Raw genomic sequence first — 17,093 nt, forward strand, 5'->3', positions numbered from 1 at the left:
GGGAAGTTGGCTGCAAGGCGCAAGCATTTATTTAGGGAGGCGTTTCCGTTTCCTCTGCTCTGCGGTAGTAGGTCAGTGCGGAGCTTCCACGTCCTGCAACCTTGCGCTCCAGCAGAGTTGTTACCTTCATGGCTCCAATGGCCACACCAATGCCCCTCTCGCGATGCCCTTCCTTCGCCAGGTCGTGACCTTTGACTCCAGTAGTATCAGCGCACAGCCGCCGGCAAAAGCATTCCCACGCAAGCTCCACGCCGCAGCTGTACTAGGAAGCAGGCGTTAGCCCAGTTAGCCCGGTCTGCCTCGTTGCAACCAGGCAAGCACATTCCTTAATGCTGGCCAAGTCAATACGCACTCCACATGGACACATGAAAGATGACACCCAAGCAAACCCTTGGTGGTGCAGTGCACGCATAATTTTGACACGCCCCCTAGGACATCCCAGCTCAGTCTGGAAATCCCCATAATATGAAGGCGCTTCTTTTCGAGGCCACGAGTATCCATGACATGCCCAGATACATACCGAATCCATCACATGTAATGCGCAATCTCCACTGTGTCTTAAGTAAGTGTCCTGTATGGAAGGTATGCCAGACCTGCTTGACCACCTTCTCACACCTTCAGCACCACGCTGCGCACCTTGGCCGGCACCTTGGCCGCAAGCACAACCTCCTGCAGCTTGCCGCTCAGAGCCGCGTCCTCAACCGCAGACGCCACAGCGGTAGCAGACGCACCGCCGCTGCGCTGCAGGCTCAGGCGCAGCACAGCCGCCGTGCCGCCCGCGGCGCTCTCCACATCCAGAACTCGCACACGCACGAACCCAATCACCTGGCCGCTGACCAGCTTCTCCACAGCCCCCGCAACCCGGTCACGGAGCTTGGAGTCGGCTTTAACAATGTTGTACGGCAGGCCAGACAGACCCAGAGCCACTGCGACCGCGGCGGGCGACGACGGCCTCTTGGCGGGCGCGGAGCAGTTAATGGCTGGGCAGGGCGGGCACACTGGTGGCGGCGGAGGCGAGGAGGAGCGGGACGGCGAGCGCACGGGCGCCGGGGAGGGAGATGGTGAAGGAGAGGACGACGGGGAAGGGGCGGGGGCGGGAGCAACCGACGGAGGTGGGGAGGCAGTCACAGGCACCGGGCGACTGTCAGGCGCCGGCGCGTCTGTGGGCGTTGAGGGCTCCTCGCCGCCATCAGCGGGCATGGAACCGCGCACAGGGATCTTTGTGACAAGGCCGGTGGGCTTGGGGGGCCGGCACTGAGGCGTGTTGGACTCAAAGTTAGACAGGTACCTGTGTGGGCGGCAGAGTGAGCATGCGAAACGGTACGGGAAATAGATGAGGAGGGACGCTGCGCATTAGCCATACACCCCTGATTCGCTGGAGGCCACCAAGCAAGCAGCACACGTGCTGCCGCGCAGTACGGCCGCGCACCTGCCGTAGATGACTTGGGGCCCGCCCGGCCGCTCGATCACGTGAATGTTGGCGTTGAGGCGGGAGCGCAGGTCGGACCACAGAGCCTCACCTGCGGGACCAGGGCGCGCGGCGGCGTGCGCATCAGGAGTCAGGCTGGATGCAGAAGACACGGCTTGTGCGGACAGTGTGCGCAGCAGGTCGGTCCCATCGGCCCACCCACCGTTTGTGGCCCCGACAACAAACACTCCCTGGGTCGTGGGGATGTACAGCGTGTGGTTAGAGTAGGTAATCTGCGAGTGCAGAAGGGCGGCCATGCAGGAATCAGTCAGCAAGGGGTTACGTACAGTACGTGTGGGCAGAGCATGCGTGCGTGATGTATGACATGTCGGCGGCAGCCATGCTGGCTGTTGGCGTTGTAGGCGTGCGTCACCAAGACATTGAACGCTGCTGCGAAACGTTTATGACATGCCAGAGCCTAAGAGCCAATGTACGTGTATGAGCGAGGCGGCTGTTGGAACCCCAAGCCTGCGCCCCTTGATTGCCTCCGGCCACACCGACCTGCGCCCAGTCGGGCTGGCCCGGTGTGAGCAGGTTCTCCACCCCGGGCCACAACCTCGGGTCGGTCAAGTCCACCGTCCACCTGCACGCCAGCATCAGCGTGCATGGTCTATCGCAGCGCGCCGACACTCCGCCAAGCATGTAACACTACTTGAGCACAGGTGATTCGGGTCAGCCACCAGGAGCCCGGCCCCAGCAGCAGCGCAGCAGCTTAGCCAGCTAGCTAGCCACAATGAGCGCGCGTTAGGCCCATCTGCCACCGGCACGTGTTGCTGCTAGCTGGCAAGCTGGACAGACCGTTCGTGAACTCACATGACCTCTGTAGGCCCATCGCTGCCCAGAGCCAGGGCGGTGACGAGGCCCTCGTTGTCGTTGTAGAAGAGCGCGTCATGGGGCAGGCCCAGGTCCTCACCCGACACGACCAGCACCGAGTAGACCCTGCAGCAAGTCACGGAGGGCACGCGCTTTAGGCAACAGCAGGTAGGAGTGCTGGCCAGCCCAGCCCAGTTCTGCCCCGCCCTTGCCCCATCCGCAACCAATCCCAAGATCAGTTGGGACAGTTGCAGGACGCCGATTCCCCTGCACGCAGAGCAGCAGCCGGAGCAAACACCCGCACCCGGTGCTGTCCGAGATGGGGTAGTTCCATGCAAGGTCTCCACCGTCGCGGCCGATCCTGTTGGGCAGCAGTGGGTGATAGCAGCAAGCAGCTGTAGTGCGAAGGGAGGCGAGGGGCTTGTGGTGGGCGCGGCGTGCTTACGTGGTGGCCTGAAGCTGCGCGTTCGGCCACCCGGTGGAGTAGACCAGGGTGTTGTCGTGTCGAAAGTTGAGACGCCCGGGCTCCATGGCCCACTTGGGCTCCAGTGGTTTGGCAAACACCTCGACACCTGTATGCATGTGTTGCCATGTAGGCGCCACAGCAGCCGCATGAGTGCGAAACCCTTAGCATTCACGCCAGAGCCATGCATCACAGGGCACGACCTTGCCGGCCAGCCATATTTGCCTCCCCCCAAAATGCACGCATGCGCCGCGCACGTCACCCCGCTACAGGCCAGTTCCCCTATAGCACTATCATCCTATAGCACTATCATTCTCTGGCGCGAACCCGTCACTTGCCGGTGTCTAGGTCCACAGCCACGATGGTACTGTAACGAATCTCCACGGAGTGACGTGCAATGGCGTACGCAACACCGTCCCGGATCCCCACGGAGTCAGCCACAAGGATGCCCTGCAGTCAGGACCAGGCAGACAGGAAACGGGTGTTCGCTTTGTACAAGTGCTGTGAGAAGGGCTGATCACCGCAGCCTTTTGGGAACAAAGGAAGGCACAGGTGTGTGGAGCCCTAGTGATCGCACCGTATCGTAGCTCCAAACGAGCTGGCCTGCACGGCACGAACGCAGTGTGCACGTGGTGGCAGCCGTAAAGACGTGCCGGGTCATGCATCCACCTGAGAGCTTGCTGTGTGCCAACAGTCAATGCTGGCGCCACAGCCCTGGTGTGCCTCCCGCGACGGCACTCACAACCGCATGGGTTTACTCGCTGAAGCGCGCACACACAAAGTTCCCGCACCGTTCGTGATGTTGAGCGCTTGGAGAAAGCCGTCGGCTTTGCTTATGACTATCTTGCCGTTCGCCACGGCGGGGATCCCTATGATCCCGCCCCTGTACACCGCACGGTCGGGCGTCAGCGTAAATGGGCGCCGCCACAGCAGGTGTCCGGTGGCCGCATCCCGCGCTTGCACGTCCTGTGGGGCCGGTATGGCGGGTGAGTAAGCAGCCAGCGCTTGTGGGAAGAACAAATAGGCCCAGCCAACATGCACGCATGCACGGCAAATGCACTGGCGTGCGTGACGAGAGGGGAGCATTTCTAGTGCGGTACGAAGGACACACGGCAACAAACAGTGCCCCAATCTTCGTCCTGCCCCCTTCGGACACAGGTGGGTGGCACTAGCACAGATACTCGCCGCGTCACGCTCAGCATGTTTCTTGCTCAACGCACCAGATTGGAGCAGCCCAGATACACCACCCCGTCCACCACAACCACGTTGGATGGGTAGTATAACGAATTGCTATCGGGCCCGCAAGTGGCCTTCCAGGCAATGGCCCCCGTGTCCAGGTACACCTGCATAGCGAGGGCGAGAGCAGATCTCGTCTTGCTTACCAGAAATGTGCCGGAATCGGGTCCTGCGCACTCCAACCACGCAACAAGCAACCGAACATTTGTTGTTTGGGGGTTGCAGGTACGCAGGGAACCGGGAAACAACGGTTCCAATACTCACTGCAATGACCAACCCCGCGTTGTCCTGGCCGTACGCCCGCACGCCGTCAGAGGTAGGGCTGCCCAGCGGCTTGTAGGAGAATGAATGACTGCAGGGAACAAGGTGCGGCGTCGCGCATACATGGTTCACTTGCGTACGCGAACACGGGTGCACAGCCTGCGCCTCACACCTGAAATCCCAGCAATTGCTCAGCCAGGCACCCGTACAACTGTCTGGCATACGGCACTTCGGACAATATGCCTGGCATGAATTCCAATGCGTTACGTCGTGCAACCCAGGCAACCCTTGCAGCTCACGTCCAGCAGAAGGGCTTGCCGCTCACGAACGGCGGCGGCGGCGGCGGAGCTTTTACAGCGTTGGTCGATTGCTGGTTGTTGTTGTCAGTGATCGGCGGGGACTTGACATCTGCGCCGTGGAAAACAACGAGCGGCACACTTCAGAAGGGTCACGCGCGATGCAGAGTGCCCATGCCGAGCATCTGCAGAGCACGCCCATGCAATGGGCCGTCGTTAGCTGCTCATGATACCGCACACCTCCATGAGTCCCGTCCCGGCCCGCCCTGCATTCAGCTTGCTTTGCGGATTGCATGGGTGGGTAGCCGAGCGAGCGAGCTCACCGGGCGGGCAAATGACGCTGGGCGTGGCAGGCAGCGCCACCAGTACCATGGACGGGTCCAAGTTGTTAAAGGTGATATTGCTGATGTCGCCCTGCAGCTCGAACACGAGCCCGTCCAGCGCCTGGATCTGGCCGGCGGGTGTCGCGCCATCGCGCTGCCAGTTCCAGACGTCTTGGTGGTCGGGTCCCATGGCGCTGATCTGTGTGGCGCGTAACGTGATGTGCTCGTGTCATGTGCGCTGCGGTGTGCAGGACATACATGTGTTGCGGACCAGGCACCGTGGCACCTCACGGGTACCCTCACGCGCGCGCTGCGTGGGTACTGGCTGGCCGCCGCCACCACCGCTACCGTCGCCCCATGCAAGCCGGCCCTGCTCGCTGCCCTGCTCGCTGCCCTGCCCGCTGCCCTGCTCGCTGCGGTCGATTGCACCATCACTGGCTACATACCGGACAGGTGCCTCACCAGGAGGGAAGAAGACACGTCCAGGGTAGACATATCCGGTATGTAGGTGGTGTAGACCAGCAGCCCCTCGGTGACCACCATGCCGTACTTGCCCTGCACATGCATGCACAGATTCCCAGTAGCATGCATGCATGGGTTGAGCATGTATGTGACACACTCGACATCGTACTTGACGTACGCCTGTGCGGCATGGCACAACCATGCATGTGGTTGCCGTGCATTCCGTACCACACCAGCACATCACACTCAATACGACACGCGCAGCCTGCTAGTGACGCCAGCAGCTGACATGCATGCATTGAACGCCAGCCACGCACCGGGTAGACGTCGTCGCGGATCCACACACGCACGCCAGTGAACACGTCCAGACCCTGGCGTGTGGGTGATGCGTAAACTGAGTCAAGAGCCGCTCAGAAGGTTTGGCGACGATGAAAGCATGCCAATGTTTTAAATGCAGGGTTTTAGCGGTGCCGTAAACTGTCGCACCTGAAGGATGCCGTACTTGTTGGGGTTGGTTTCAATGGCGGCCTCATCTTGAGCGATCACCCTGGATGGTTATGGGGCGCAACAGCAGTACGTGCACGTCAAGGAGGCATAGCCAATGCAAGCTGTACGAACACGGCACGAATACTGCACAACCAAGGTATGCCGTGTTGCTACTGCCACCTAGCGCCTTGTGTGCCCTGTGTCCGTCAGCCGCGGTTGACACCGGCGGAGTCCCGGAGCCTGCGTCCCGACTGCCTATCACAGGAATCACAGCCGCACTCCGAGAGAGGGCAAACACTCTCCCGTGCGCTGATCATGCATGCATCCTTGGCCGCACGCAGAGCACACCGGGGACCCCAGCCAGCTCCCCGGCCGGCGTGTACCACCCGCTGTCAACTCACAGGTCTCCCCACACCTCGAACGTCTGCCGATTGTCGCCATCATTGTCAGGGCTCCTGCGGGGTCACAAAGGATATTGGTCTTTAAGGTGGCAACGGCAGAGGCACGGCCGTGCTCCAATTAATTTGGTATGAAGTGATGGTCGTGGGTGCACCTGTCCTTCTGTTCTAGCTACCCCATGCCTGCCAGTGTGCTCACATGTATCCCTCACGGGCATTCATCTTCCAAAGGACGTCACCTGTGACCGCCGACATGTAAGCGCAGGGGCAAACGTACTCGTAACTGCGGCAGAGCGGCTGCCGAGGGATCATGTCTGACAGTCGCGTGCCTGCACTGGTTGATCCTGCCAGTCTGTGCGGGCCGTGCGGGCCCTGTCCTCACATCGCGGTGCGGCCGTCCCGCACACATCAGCAATCGTTTACCGCCTAGCCCGCCCTTGCACCCGTCCAGTTCGTGCCAAGCTCGCTCCACTTCTTATGCAACACAGCGAGCGAGCCCCTTCCCGTGCCTCGGGCAGGCGAGCACCAACCACCACACGCATGCACACGCTGGCGCTACCGCTTCGTGTTGAACGTGTGTGCCACGCACGGTTCGCAAATGACCCTGCTTTGTCCATCCGCGATGCGCCTAGCAGCCGTATTACCACTACGCACCCGAAGTCACGTTGTATGCCCAGATCTGGGAGGGCCGAGCCATCATGAATCCAATGCCCGAGGGATGGAAGTGCAGTTCCGGGTCCCACCGGTACTGAATCTCAGCACCCATGTTGAACATCCAAATGAGGTCGCCCGTTTCAGCATCCACGCCCCACACGCGCCTGCACGTACAGTAGCCGGCGGCACAGGTAGGCAGGCATGGCCAGGCCAAGGCCGATGGATGGACAACGATGTGCGTGGCCCACATCAAATTGACATGTAAGGAACACGCGGTGTGAGGCGCGCATGCCTCGTGCCGCTTGAAGTCCATAGCTGAGCACGAGGCTGCCCTCCCCGACAGTGCGACGCAACTCACCCGTCCACGTCTGGGCGCACAAACACGCCCTTGAACCAGCCGGTGGTCCAGGAGGACACACGCCGGAACTGCGTCCCCCACAAAACCTCCCCTGTTACCACGTCCTGCAAGGTTGGGCATTTCAAGCGCACGACATCATGAGGATTCAGGTGTCAGTTTGCATTCATTCACAGTGCCAGAGTTGCATGCGTCGGTCAGGGAGTCGCATGATTGGTAACAACACCGACCAGCCCATATGCAAAGCAACAGCAGGCACCCACCAGGGCATATGCCTTGAAATCAGCTGCGTGCACGGCAGGCCGTTGGGGTTGAAGTTAAGGGCGGCAGAAGCAGGACTACGTTAGACGCGCCATATGTGTGCAGCAGGCAACGCACGCGCGCACGCAGCCAAGTAGCTGCGTTACCAACCGGCACGCACCGCACTTGCTCCACGGGGGCATTGCCTATCCAGCTGTTCCCCAGCTAGCCACCGCCTGAACCCACTTGTGGACACGTAGACGCGGCCGTCGCCGTACGTGATGGACTCAAATGTGGAGGGGCTGTCGCGCCAGTGCCACACGATGTCGCCGGTGCGCACGTCCTGTACGTGCGGCGCATGCGGCGGTGCACGCGGACGGTGCATCATGTTGGAACGCATGAGGTGGTCAACCCGTCAAACTTCAACCCACGCGTTTCTCCTTCAACCCAAGCCGCACCCTCCATGCATGCATGCCTCTTCCTTTCCGTCCTGCTCTTACTCCTGCCGACTTGCCCGGACATTGCCCGACTTCATATCCCATAACACTACCCACCAGCGCATACAGAATTGCGTTGGCGGCGGCCAGGTAAACAAGGCCGGTGCTCGATACCGCGATGAAGGGGCTGGCACCATCCTGAGTAAATCGGGGGCAGCGGCACGCATGCACACAGAGCAAAATAGCAAATCGTACCACGCGCAAGCAGAGAAACTTGCGGCGTGGCGCCGCGACCCCATCCACTCGCTGCTGGCTGGGTGATAAGCACTGCATGCCCTCCCCTGCAAGGATACCGTCCATTCGGCTAGCCACGCACATGCGAGCAAGGCCTTGCGCAACCTTGATGTTCCGCTGACTTCTTCGTTTCCCCAAGCAAAGGCCGCATGCATCCATCCCACCATCACTGGCCGTCCACTATCTACCGAGCCTGCTACCGCGAATCAAGCATGCGACAGCGGTATGGACACGATATCGATTGCCACACACCTGGCGTGCCGAGTAGGTGAAGGTCTGATTGTCGGCCACTACCTCGGTCTTGCGGTTGAACCGGAACAGCCAGCGCCGCTGACCAGTTTTCTCAAAGCAGACCAGGCTGTCGCCCCCCGAGGTCAAGATTGAACCGTCGGCAATGTCTGCATGTAAGGAGCAGGTCCAACGTCATATTTGCAAGCAGGTATGGGCGCCACAGCCAGCTACGCACCGGCGGCTAGCGGCACCAGCAGCTAGCGCCCTACGCTCGAGCATCCATATGTATCGATGTGTGCGTGGGAGTCGTGGGCCCGCCGGCTGCTGGCGTGCGCGCGAAAGCAAGCTAGCGTGCCCATTACCAACTGGACCCACCCATTTACGATGTATGTAGGGCTAGCTGACATCGTGTGGTGCAAGCGGATGAGGCTCGAGGCCACCGTTAGCTAGCATATCCGCTACATAGCATCTCACCAGTAGTGGATAACTGCTGTCCTCCGTAGTCCCCCAGGTCGCGATTCCAGCACACCTGCGGGGTCTGACCTGCGTGCATGCGTGGCGGCGATGGCGACATGCAGCAGTAAGGCAACATGTGTGGCTATGATTAATGTGGATGATGTGAATGCAAGCATAGTCGCACGGTAGCCCTGTTGCGGACCTGTGAGGCTGTGACACGCCACCTGCAGCGGGCAGGCGGCACGTACCGGTATGCCCGCATCGTATGAGTAATGTGCACGTACGGCTCATACCGATGATGAGGCACCACATGCCCAGTGACGTGGATGGCCAGTAAGGCAGCTAGGGCACGTATACAAGCGAGGCTGCTCTCCAGCGGGAGGGGCTAGCTAGCTGGCGCTGCTGGCCCCCTTTGACTTCCTACACCCCCCGAGCAGTCTCAACTAACCGCGCGCGGCCATCGGACCGTGCTCACACCCTGCCGTGGTGTTCTCTCAGCGTCCCGCACGCACTCTCTCCAAGGAGCGTCATGGATCGCAGGGACAAGGGGCAGTCTCCTGCCTGCTGTGTATAAGCATTACTATTGATCGACCGGCGGGTAGCTTTTCCCACCACGGTGGTTTTGCGGGTTGGCACAGGGATCGAAGTCTGCTTTCGAACAGCGTCTCATCATTAAATATGCACGTGCAGCTGCTGCAATATGCAGCGCAGCAGAACACAGCTGGGTTCCGTGACGGTGGGTCGAGCACACCATGAACAGTGTGGTTTTCGCTTTCCTACCCGGCCAAGGAGCGAGCAAACACCGCGAGATTGTTCCCTCGCTCTCCTATATGTTGAGAGCCTATAATGACCCCTTTATGAGCGACACCAAAGTATTGCTGCACCCTGCTTGTCGGCGAGGTTGGAATGCCCACTGGAACGTATTTACACCGCATGGACGCCCGATAATGAGAACTGCATTTTTTACTTCAGCCTGGACTTACTCTTCGCCACTAGGGCACAGTAGGCAGTCATTACGAGCAGCGGAGCCCACAGCTGCGACCATTGCCGCGACCAATCTCTGCGGCCACGCTGCTGCTGCGAGCCTTGCATGGCCATCGGGTTTACTGCTTAAATTAGATACCAGAGTAGCGAGGATGGCTCGGCAAGCGCAGGCGGTTAATAAAGACAAATAAATGGTGAAGTTGACGTTGGCAAAGCGAGCATGCCCGCACAGCTGGCACAAGAGCCTGGAAAGTTCGAATGACAGTTTAGACCCAAGTGTATACCCTACATACATAATTAAGGCGGACTTGCATGGGCGACCATGCCTCAACCACTGCTTGCCACTCCCGTTTGTGCATTCAATGTAACAGCAGTGTCTTTTACAACCCACTCATTAACATTTGGCACCAACGAGAAAGGCGCCGTACGCGCGCGCCGAATCACTGTGGCTTCCTTTAACATTCGACTGGCTGACTTCTGTTATTGATCCCATGAGCTCTAGATTATTCTATGAGTACAGCTCCAGCTGGCGGAGAGGAAAATGACTGCGAGAAACACCGACTGCCGACAGAAAAGAAGAGGCCCGTCACTTCGCGGCGCACTTACCCTTGCACACACAGGGCTTGCTGCCACTAAATAACGTGTCCCCCTTTAGGCGGATTTAGGACGGATTTAGGACGGATTCGTTACCCCCGCCCTCTCTTGACGTCGCGACGCCACATTCTTCAGTGTCGGTGCTGCGCCTGCCTACTTTTCCCGCCGGCGTCCTGCCAGCGTTGCTATTGGCGAAACGCAACAAACGTCCATAAGAACTCCCAGTACCAGCCAACCCCAGCCGACCTGAGCCGGCCTTGCTGCCGCCCCTGCCGGCGAACTCAAGGCCCGTCCCCTGTCAACCATGCCTTTACTGACAGTCCGCATTTGCGTTTAAAAAGTACTTCGGTACCACGTGCCCTAATGTGTTCCCTCCCTCCAAAGCTCCCTCCCCCGCCGCCCGCAGGCCCGCCCTCCCCGCGCCAGCCCTGCCCCCATGCTATTCTTATTCACCTGTCGCTAACCACCTATTGCATGTGTTACGCCGCGTTGTACGGCCCCACCCGGGTGCCACTCGGGCAAGTCCCTTGGGACTGCGTGAGTCCAAGACCGCAGACCACTAAACTGGCATCATGTGACATATATAATAGTCCCTGAACGGTCCCGGGGCATAAATTCGAGCGAGAGCCGAAGTCGAAATGCTAAATGTCGCGGTCGCCAGGACTGTGCAGAATTCGCGTGACGCTATCAGAATTCCATCTATGGATTCAACCATATTGACGGCACTTGGGCTAGCCCCAAAACACCGCCTATGCGAGATATGGGCTCCGGTCAATTTCGCGACTTGAGCCCCGACCAACGTGTTTTGGTCCTCTGTCGAGCACTATTGGCCATTGATGCTGTTAGATATGTATGTACAAAAAGGCGGCGTCTAAATCGTGCGGTAGGATTTGCCCCGGGCGACTCCCGGAGCCCTCCGAGCGTGCGGGTTTGGCTGGGGATTTGCACCCCCCGGACGGAATGCGCCGTACGACACCTCAGGGCTACTCGGCCTAGATCAACCCCGGCCCAAAACCCATGTCGGTTGCAACGGGGTCACAATGCCGTGTCAAACAGAACGGGTCGAATGGGTCTGAAGGTGCTACCAGCGCCTCAAAGTCGGGGCAGCGTCTGGACTCAGCCCAAACCGGGAGTGGCACCCGGGTGTACGGCCCCCCTCCTGCTGGCCCTGTGCAGGTCATGGCTGCTCCCCACACCCAAGCTGCGCTATCTCCTGTCCCTGTGCAGGCCCCACGTCGCCATGTTCGGCCCCAGCACAACGCATTCCGCCTTTATGTTAATACGTGTCAACGGGTGCTATTGGTGTCTTTTAACACCCCCTGACCTCGGCTCCTATTGCCTGTGTTTACTCAATTTGCTGTTTTGGTTACATTTCGCTCTACTTTTGCTTATGCAGCAGGGCTGAAGCCCCCATGGAAGGAAGGGGCGGGCATTTCGTGCCAAGGCACCTAGTCACCTGGGCTGACGGGCAAGCAGTTGACGTACAGTAGATGGAGTTGAGTAGTATTGCCGAACATGTGTACCTTCGTGGCACAAAGTGAGTTTCCTGGGGTTATCCCGGGCCGCTGGTACTTACGGGGGCAGGATACCACGTATGCTCGTGCCTTGTAACCAACAACAACAAGCCAATTTAATTGGTCCTCCGTGCAGGCCCTGTTCAATGACTGTAGGCTGATGAGGTCTGCACGGATGTACGTGTCCTGCTCCCACCCAGCCCACGTGCTTGTCTGTGAGAAACCCCATCCGCCCACGCATGCATACCGGTACATGCATACGACTGGTGTGCACAGGTGCACACATGCGTTATAGCGCCCATGCTATCAACATGGATAATCCCGAAACGCAAACCCGCTTGTAAGTACGCGCTTACCGCCGCGACAGTTATGCTCAAGGAATGCAGCAGGGTGTGGGGACCGAACAGGTTAGCCAGTTGTTATAGGTGCAATGTGCATGACACGTACACGGTACACCAACACCCCTTTGCACGCCAACAGGGGCCCTCAACACCCTCGTGCTTCAATGCCACACTGCGCAAATGGCATCGCACGACCTGGGCGATGGGGCCATGCGGCCACGCGCGAGATGCAGGCGTCAGGGCCGGGCCAATGAAGTCTAGCCCCAGACATTATAGCCCCCGGGAGGATTGCATAAGAAACGGCCAAAATGGCCGATGAGTGTCTGGAGACATTGAGATAGGAGCCCAGGTTTGCAACGGTCGGGCAAGACGCTAGGCAAGACGGTGCAACCGCACATTAAGGCGGCCATTACGGTAGGCTCAAACCCGGCACGCGCTTGCAGCAGCCACACGCAGGTAGGGCGTGCAGGGCCCTCCATGCATCGGTCGTAAAGGCCCACCCTCCCCTGACCAAAACTGACCACATCTATCACCGTGGCCTCACTCGCTCGTAAATAGCGCCCTCCTGCCACTCCTTCCTAAGGCCCTCGCCTGCATCTCACCTTTTGGACGCACGTGACGCTTACCAGCCAGCTACATACGCACATTATTGTTGAGTTTCACCGCAAGCATTGCCACACTGCATATATTGCCACACTGCATATACATACATGTCCTGCAGGCGCATTTACTTCAGAAGATCCTGCCGCCTGTGTGCCGTAGCGTCATGCCGTCAGTCTTGCCAGAGGTGGTGTCGTTGAGGAAGATGCTTGGCAGCAGCTCCGGTCCTGAAGGGGCCAGGGCAGTACCAGCAGCATGTCCGTGTCAGCCCAAGGCCAGAAGGATTACATCATTTACATGAGCAAGACTCGGCAGTGTTCACGCACGGAAAGTCTGAACTACTGCGTGTTGGCTCGGTTAGCAACATCAACACCACAGCAAAACTCCACGCCTACGGCCCTTGAACACCTATGCGGCTCCCGCTGAAGCCTAAGCGAAGGCACGTGTGAGCCTGTGACCTAGCGTTAGATCTGTACCTTTAATTGAGGTGGGCGTTTTGCCGTTCTGGATGCACTTGTCTAGGAAGGGCAGATCCCGAATGTAGGCGGTGCCATCTTGCACCTGCACGTGCACGCATGGTGGGCCAACGGCGAGGCACGCCCCGGCAGCAGTCAGCATCGCCACATACGGATGCGGCAGCAGGGCGGGCGGCTCACGACATGCGGAAAAGCGAGCTGCCGCAGTGGCACATCGTGTCAGTAAGTGTATCCTTTATGGGACACCCGTTTCACTTGTCCGTACGCGCAGCGTCCATTGCGTGAGCTTGCGTATGGCATCTGGCTCTATCGACGTAGGAAGTATCGATATGATGGCGCAACCGAGCACCCTTTACTTGGCTTACCAACGAGTGAACTGAACCGACCGATGAATGCTACTCCAAATAGCCTCCCCCCCTGCGCGCACGCACCTGCTCGGATGCGAGCGCGATGAGATACTCCTCCTCGTCCGCACTGATCTCGCCCAGCACCTGTTGCGCCGCACGCAGATGCACATCGAAAGCGCTAGGGTTGTAGAAACGGGTACACTTTGGCGCCGCGCACTCGCCCAGCTTACTTCAACCCAACCTCTTCAGGTGAGTAGTGGTATTGCTTCTTTCTAGCGAGGATCGGACGAGTGCCTGGGGGAACCGCGCGCGACGCGTCGCAGTAACGCAACATGGAGCTGCTGGATGGCGCCGGTCTCTTTTGCTTCTACAAATGTGGCCAAGGTCACGCCCAGGTAGCACTCGGCAAACACACCGTACGCAACATCCCGGCAGCTTGCAGTGCACCGCGGCACACGTTGGGAGGGTGCTCGTAAACCCCTTGGCTTTCTTGTGTGCCGCCTGCCCAGTGTGGCCGCCTACACCTGCCCACCCCATAAAAGTGCTTGCCCGCCCGTTCCTGCCCTCCGCCCTCGGCACGCACCTGCCGGCACGCCTCCACAAAGGTGGGCACGTCCACGCGGCCCCACACGCCCGCCACCACATCCCGCGCGCCGTCGTGCCGAGCGCCCACCAGAGCCGCCGCCCGCCGCAGGACCTGTACATGTGCGTACGGCAAAACACTGTGGTGGGCACTGAAAGCGACGAGGAGCCAAGCACCCCCGCCTCGAACCTGCGTCCCGCGGCCGTCGCTCATGCCCCTTGCTAAAGTGCCGAACCGACTCCTGCATACCCCACCTCATGATTGCAGTCGTTGTAGCGGTTGAGAAAGCCCTTGGGGATTTTCCATGTGACTCCTTTGTGGGGAAAGCGCAGCAGAGCAGCATTACTGTGATACTCGATTGTGCATAGCTGTTCCAACCACTAACAGTGCAAGCCAGGCATCCACGCAAGCCCACAGCAGCTCCCTAGCCCTCTGCAGCGCCTCACTTGCGCAAAATCGCACCGCCCACCTGTCGTCTTGAACAGGTCGAGAGACTTGGTGCCTGACCGAGTGGTCGTGGTGAAGGTGGCCAGGCTGAGGGTGGAGCGCGGCTGGTCTAGCTCCTGAGGCGGCACACGCCCCTGTGTGGAAGGGATAGGTCGCGGCCGGAGGCGGTGGCAGCAGGTTACGGACAGGGCACTTGGCTTGGGCCAGCAAAGCTAAGCCTTAGGCTAAGGGGCCCATGAGCGTAGAGCTGAGCAGAGCTGCCGTCAGTACCTAGGTATAATTCTAGGCTCCACGCATGAATGTGCCCCGACACATTCTCTATATAGCGCCAAATCGCTCATGCCACGCGCAGAGTACAGCACATCCAGCCCCGCGCCGAACTTACGCAAAGACCCAACGGATGCCTGTCCCCTACGGGGTCGCGCTGCATCCCACGACCGCACCCCAATCCAAGCCAGCACAGCTCTGGAGCGCGAAGTGTCGCATCTCGGCATCTGCCTGCCTGGAACCACAGCTGCACTGCTCTCACCCCAATCTCCCCCAACACACACACCTGCAGCAGGGCCGCCTGCAGGTAGTCCAGGTCGGGGAAGAACACGTTGGAGCCGCGGACCTGCCAGGTGCGCGCCAACGGGGGCGGGGGCAATCCAGGCACGGCTGATTAGACAATGTATGGCGGTGATGAAAAGGCGCAGGGGGGTAGAGGAGTCAACTCCAAGCGGAGGGTGGGGGCGGAGGGGGAACGGGGGAGCAGGAACCGTCGCTAGCAACAGCACACGGGCGTGTAGGGTTGCGGCGTGACGCAAGTGTGGACGCATGCGGAGTGGGGGCCGGGCCAGCGAGTGAGAAAGCCAGCGATTCGTGTAACAGCATGCGCACAGGCGTCTGGTGCCGCGGCGCCGCCTCTATCAGTCACCGCGCACTGTCACCTCCGCACCGACTGTCAGCGCTCCCTACCGTACGGTACTTCCGCAAGCATACGGCAGCAACCTTGATACCTCATGATCGCCATGACCCCGCCGGGCCCGGCCCCGCCTGATGCACCTGCTGTATGACGGACAGGGACACCTGCCGCGCATAGTCGTCCTCCGCGGCGCTGAGGCCCGGCAGCGCCTCACGGAGCGCCTGCGTGTGCGTGATAGCGGCGCAGTAACCAACAGGTCATCAGCACAAGCGCTTACAGGCCATGCTCTTCTCCGTGGGTTGACGAAAAGCCCCAAGGCAGCAGCTTCGCACTGCGGCACTTCAGCCATTGCTGGTGTCGGCGCACAGCCACCGCTGACACCTGGTGCAGACGTACCGCTAAGAAGCTGTCGCGCGTGACACGCGCGGGGTCGCCACCAGCTTGCTCAACTGCCCCATCCAGCACGGCTGGCCACGCGTCCGCCAGGCGCTCGAGAAATCCCGGCGGTGTCCGCCAAGAGGCCACGGGCCGACGCCCCCCTGAACATTCAGTAGTAAACACGGTCGGGTAGGATACGGTGCATGTCCATCCGCGCCAACAGGCTTGCCGTTCACATAGCGCCGCGTATTGAGCTCTCAGGCTCCCAGCGTCTGTAATAATGTGATGAGTCCACGCAAGGCATCCGTCACACCTGTAACGTTGAGCATAATTTTCTTGAAGGCTCGGAGAGCAAATGCTGGGGCTGGAGCCTTGGCTACTCAAACTTGACGACTTCAGAAGTTGCGTCCTTCCAAAGAAATAAACTACTAAGCTTTTGATGATATGATGAAGTGAGCCTTGAGGCTAAGGCCAAGCGTGTTGCTGTATCGGGCTGAACGCAACAGTTATCCCGCTATCCCATAAAGTCATAAAGAGGTGCTTGAGTACTGCGGGGCCGAGGTGTCGATGTAGCAATGTGGCTGGAGACTGCCCACATCTGGCGGCATTGCTTCTGCATCCTTGGCTATGCAAGTTGTGTTCAGGGTGAGCGACCTGTATGCCTGTCTAAACAATCCGCTTGGAACATAAGAAGGCATTAGTACGCCTGCAAGAGGGCTCGGGGACAGGGGATAGACAGGCTGGCAGGGCCAGCGCAGGGGAGTCCCGCCACATTCCACCTGCCAGCACGGTTTCAAGAGTTGCCTGCATCCACCTGGACTCAAATTCAGCATACATCTAAATGTGTCTGCAGCCTATGCGGACCGCTCCCACCAAGCAATACTTAGCATACAAGCTCAGCCACGAAGACTATATAACTTCTTTGCCGCTCACGCCTCGTGGCTAGCTTTCTGTACCTGTTTACTTATTGTAAATAATAGCATCAGTTTATGCTGGTGAATGACTGAGCTGTCGCGATGACAGCTTGTGAAGCGGCAATTTGCAACGGCAAC

At 59.5% G+C, this 17,093-nt stretch overlaps 2 protein-coding genes across 4 annotated transcripts; both read right to left on the reverse strand.

Annotated features, from left to right (window-relative positions):
* Window positions 1-14: 14 nt before the first annotated feature.
* CHLRE_01g017600v5 (uncharacterized protein) lies at window positions 15-10,115 on the reverse strand. Of its 2 annotated transcripts, XM_043058418.1 has the most exons (28): window positions 9,857-10,115; window positions 8,892-8,960; window positions 8,439-8,584; window positions 8,010-8,090; window positions 7,686-7,798; window positions 7,594-7,613; window positions 7,479-7,501; window positions 7,219-7,322; window positions 6,861-7,024; window positions 6,406-6,445; window positions 6,210-6,263; window positions 5,809-5,869; window positions 5,640-5,693; window positions 5,323-5,415; window positions 4,861-5,059; window positions 4,541-4,649; window positions 4,245-4,332; window positions 3,965-4,087; window positions 3,536-3,710; window positions 3,322-3,347; window positions 3,083-3,194; window positions 2,727-2,853; window positions 2,586-2,642; window positions 2,282-2,407; window positions 1,970-2,051; window positions 1,632-1,701; window positions 1,430-1,520; window positions 15-1,288 (listed from the first exon to the last, which is right to left on the reverse strand). In XM_043058418.1, exons 1-28 carry the CDS (start codon window positions 9,885-9,887, stop codon window positions 610-612), a joined length of 3,117 nt encoding a protein of 1,038 aa, XP_042928333.1. In that variant the 5' UTR covers window positions 9,888-10,115; the 3' UTR covers window positions 15-609. The 2 variants fall into 2 exon arrangements, with proteins under 2 accessions (XP_042928333.1, XP_042928332.1); XM_043058419.1 differs by lacking the exon at window positions 7,594-7,613 and having other exon boundaries at window positions 7,702-7,798.
* Window positions 10,116-11,943: 1,828 nt separating this feature from the next.
* On the reverse strand, window positions 11,944-16,739 carry CHLRE_01g017650v5 (uncharacterized protein). 2 transcript variants are annotated; one of them, XM_043058421.1, is made up of 10 exons: window positions 16,355-16,739; window positions 16,060-16,202; window positions 15,804-15,884; window positions 15,313-15,372; window positions 14,782-14,893; window positions 14,567-14,625; window positions 14,313-14,426; window positions 13,814-13,873; window positions 13,383-13,467; window positions 11,944-13,133 (listed from the first exon to the last, which is right to left on the reverse strand). In XM_043058421.1, the coding sequence occupies exons 1-10, from the start codon at window positions 16,368-16,370 to the stop codon at window positions 13,039-13,041; spliced, it is 825 nt and encodes a 274-aa protein (XP_042928335.1). In that variant the 5' UTR covers window positions 16,371-16,739; the 3' UTR covers window positions 11,944-13,038. The 2 variants fall into 2 exon arrangements, with proteins under 2 accessions (XP_042928335.1, XP_042928334.1); XM_043058420.1 differs by having other exon boundaries at window positions 16,355-16,562.
* Window positions 16,740-17,093: the final 354 nt, after the last annotated feature.

This window comes from Chlamydomonas reinhardtii, chromosome 1 (assembly GCF_000002595.2).
Source record: "Chlamydomonas reinhardtii strain CC-503 cw92 mt+ chromosome 1, whole genome shotgun sequence".
NCBI lineage: Eukaryota > Viridiplantae > Chlorophyta > Chlorophyceae > Chlamydomonadales > Chlamydomonadaceae > Chlamydomonas > Chlamydomonas reinhardtii.

Bases quoted from the DNA above. Each gene is read 5' to 3' on its own strand.
- CHLRE_01g017600v5 (XM_043058418.1), bottom strand. From the start codon at position 9,887: ATGACTGCCTACTGTGCCCTAGTGGCGAAGA. The intron at 3,348-3,535 runs GTGCGGGAACTT...CGTGCCGTGCAG, and splicing joins AGCGCTCAACATCACGAACG to GCCAGCTCGTTTGGAGCTAC. The intron at 1,289-1,429 runs GTGCGCGGCCGT...CCGCCCACACAG, and splicing joins CCCCAAGTCATCTACGGCAG to GTACCTGTCTAACTTTGAGT.
- CHLRE_01g017650v5 (XM_043058421.1), bottom strand. The intron at 15,373-15,803 runs GTGCATCAGGCG...CGCACCTGGCAG, and splicing joins CCCTGTCCGTCATACAGCAG to GTCCGCGGCTCCAACGTGTT. The intron at 14,427-14,566 runs GTGGGGTATGCA...GCACATGTACAG, and splicing joins ACAACGACTGCAATCATGAG to GTCCTGCGGCGGGCGGCGGC.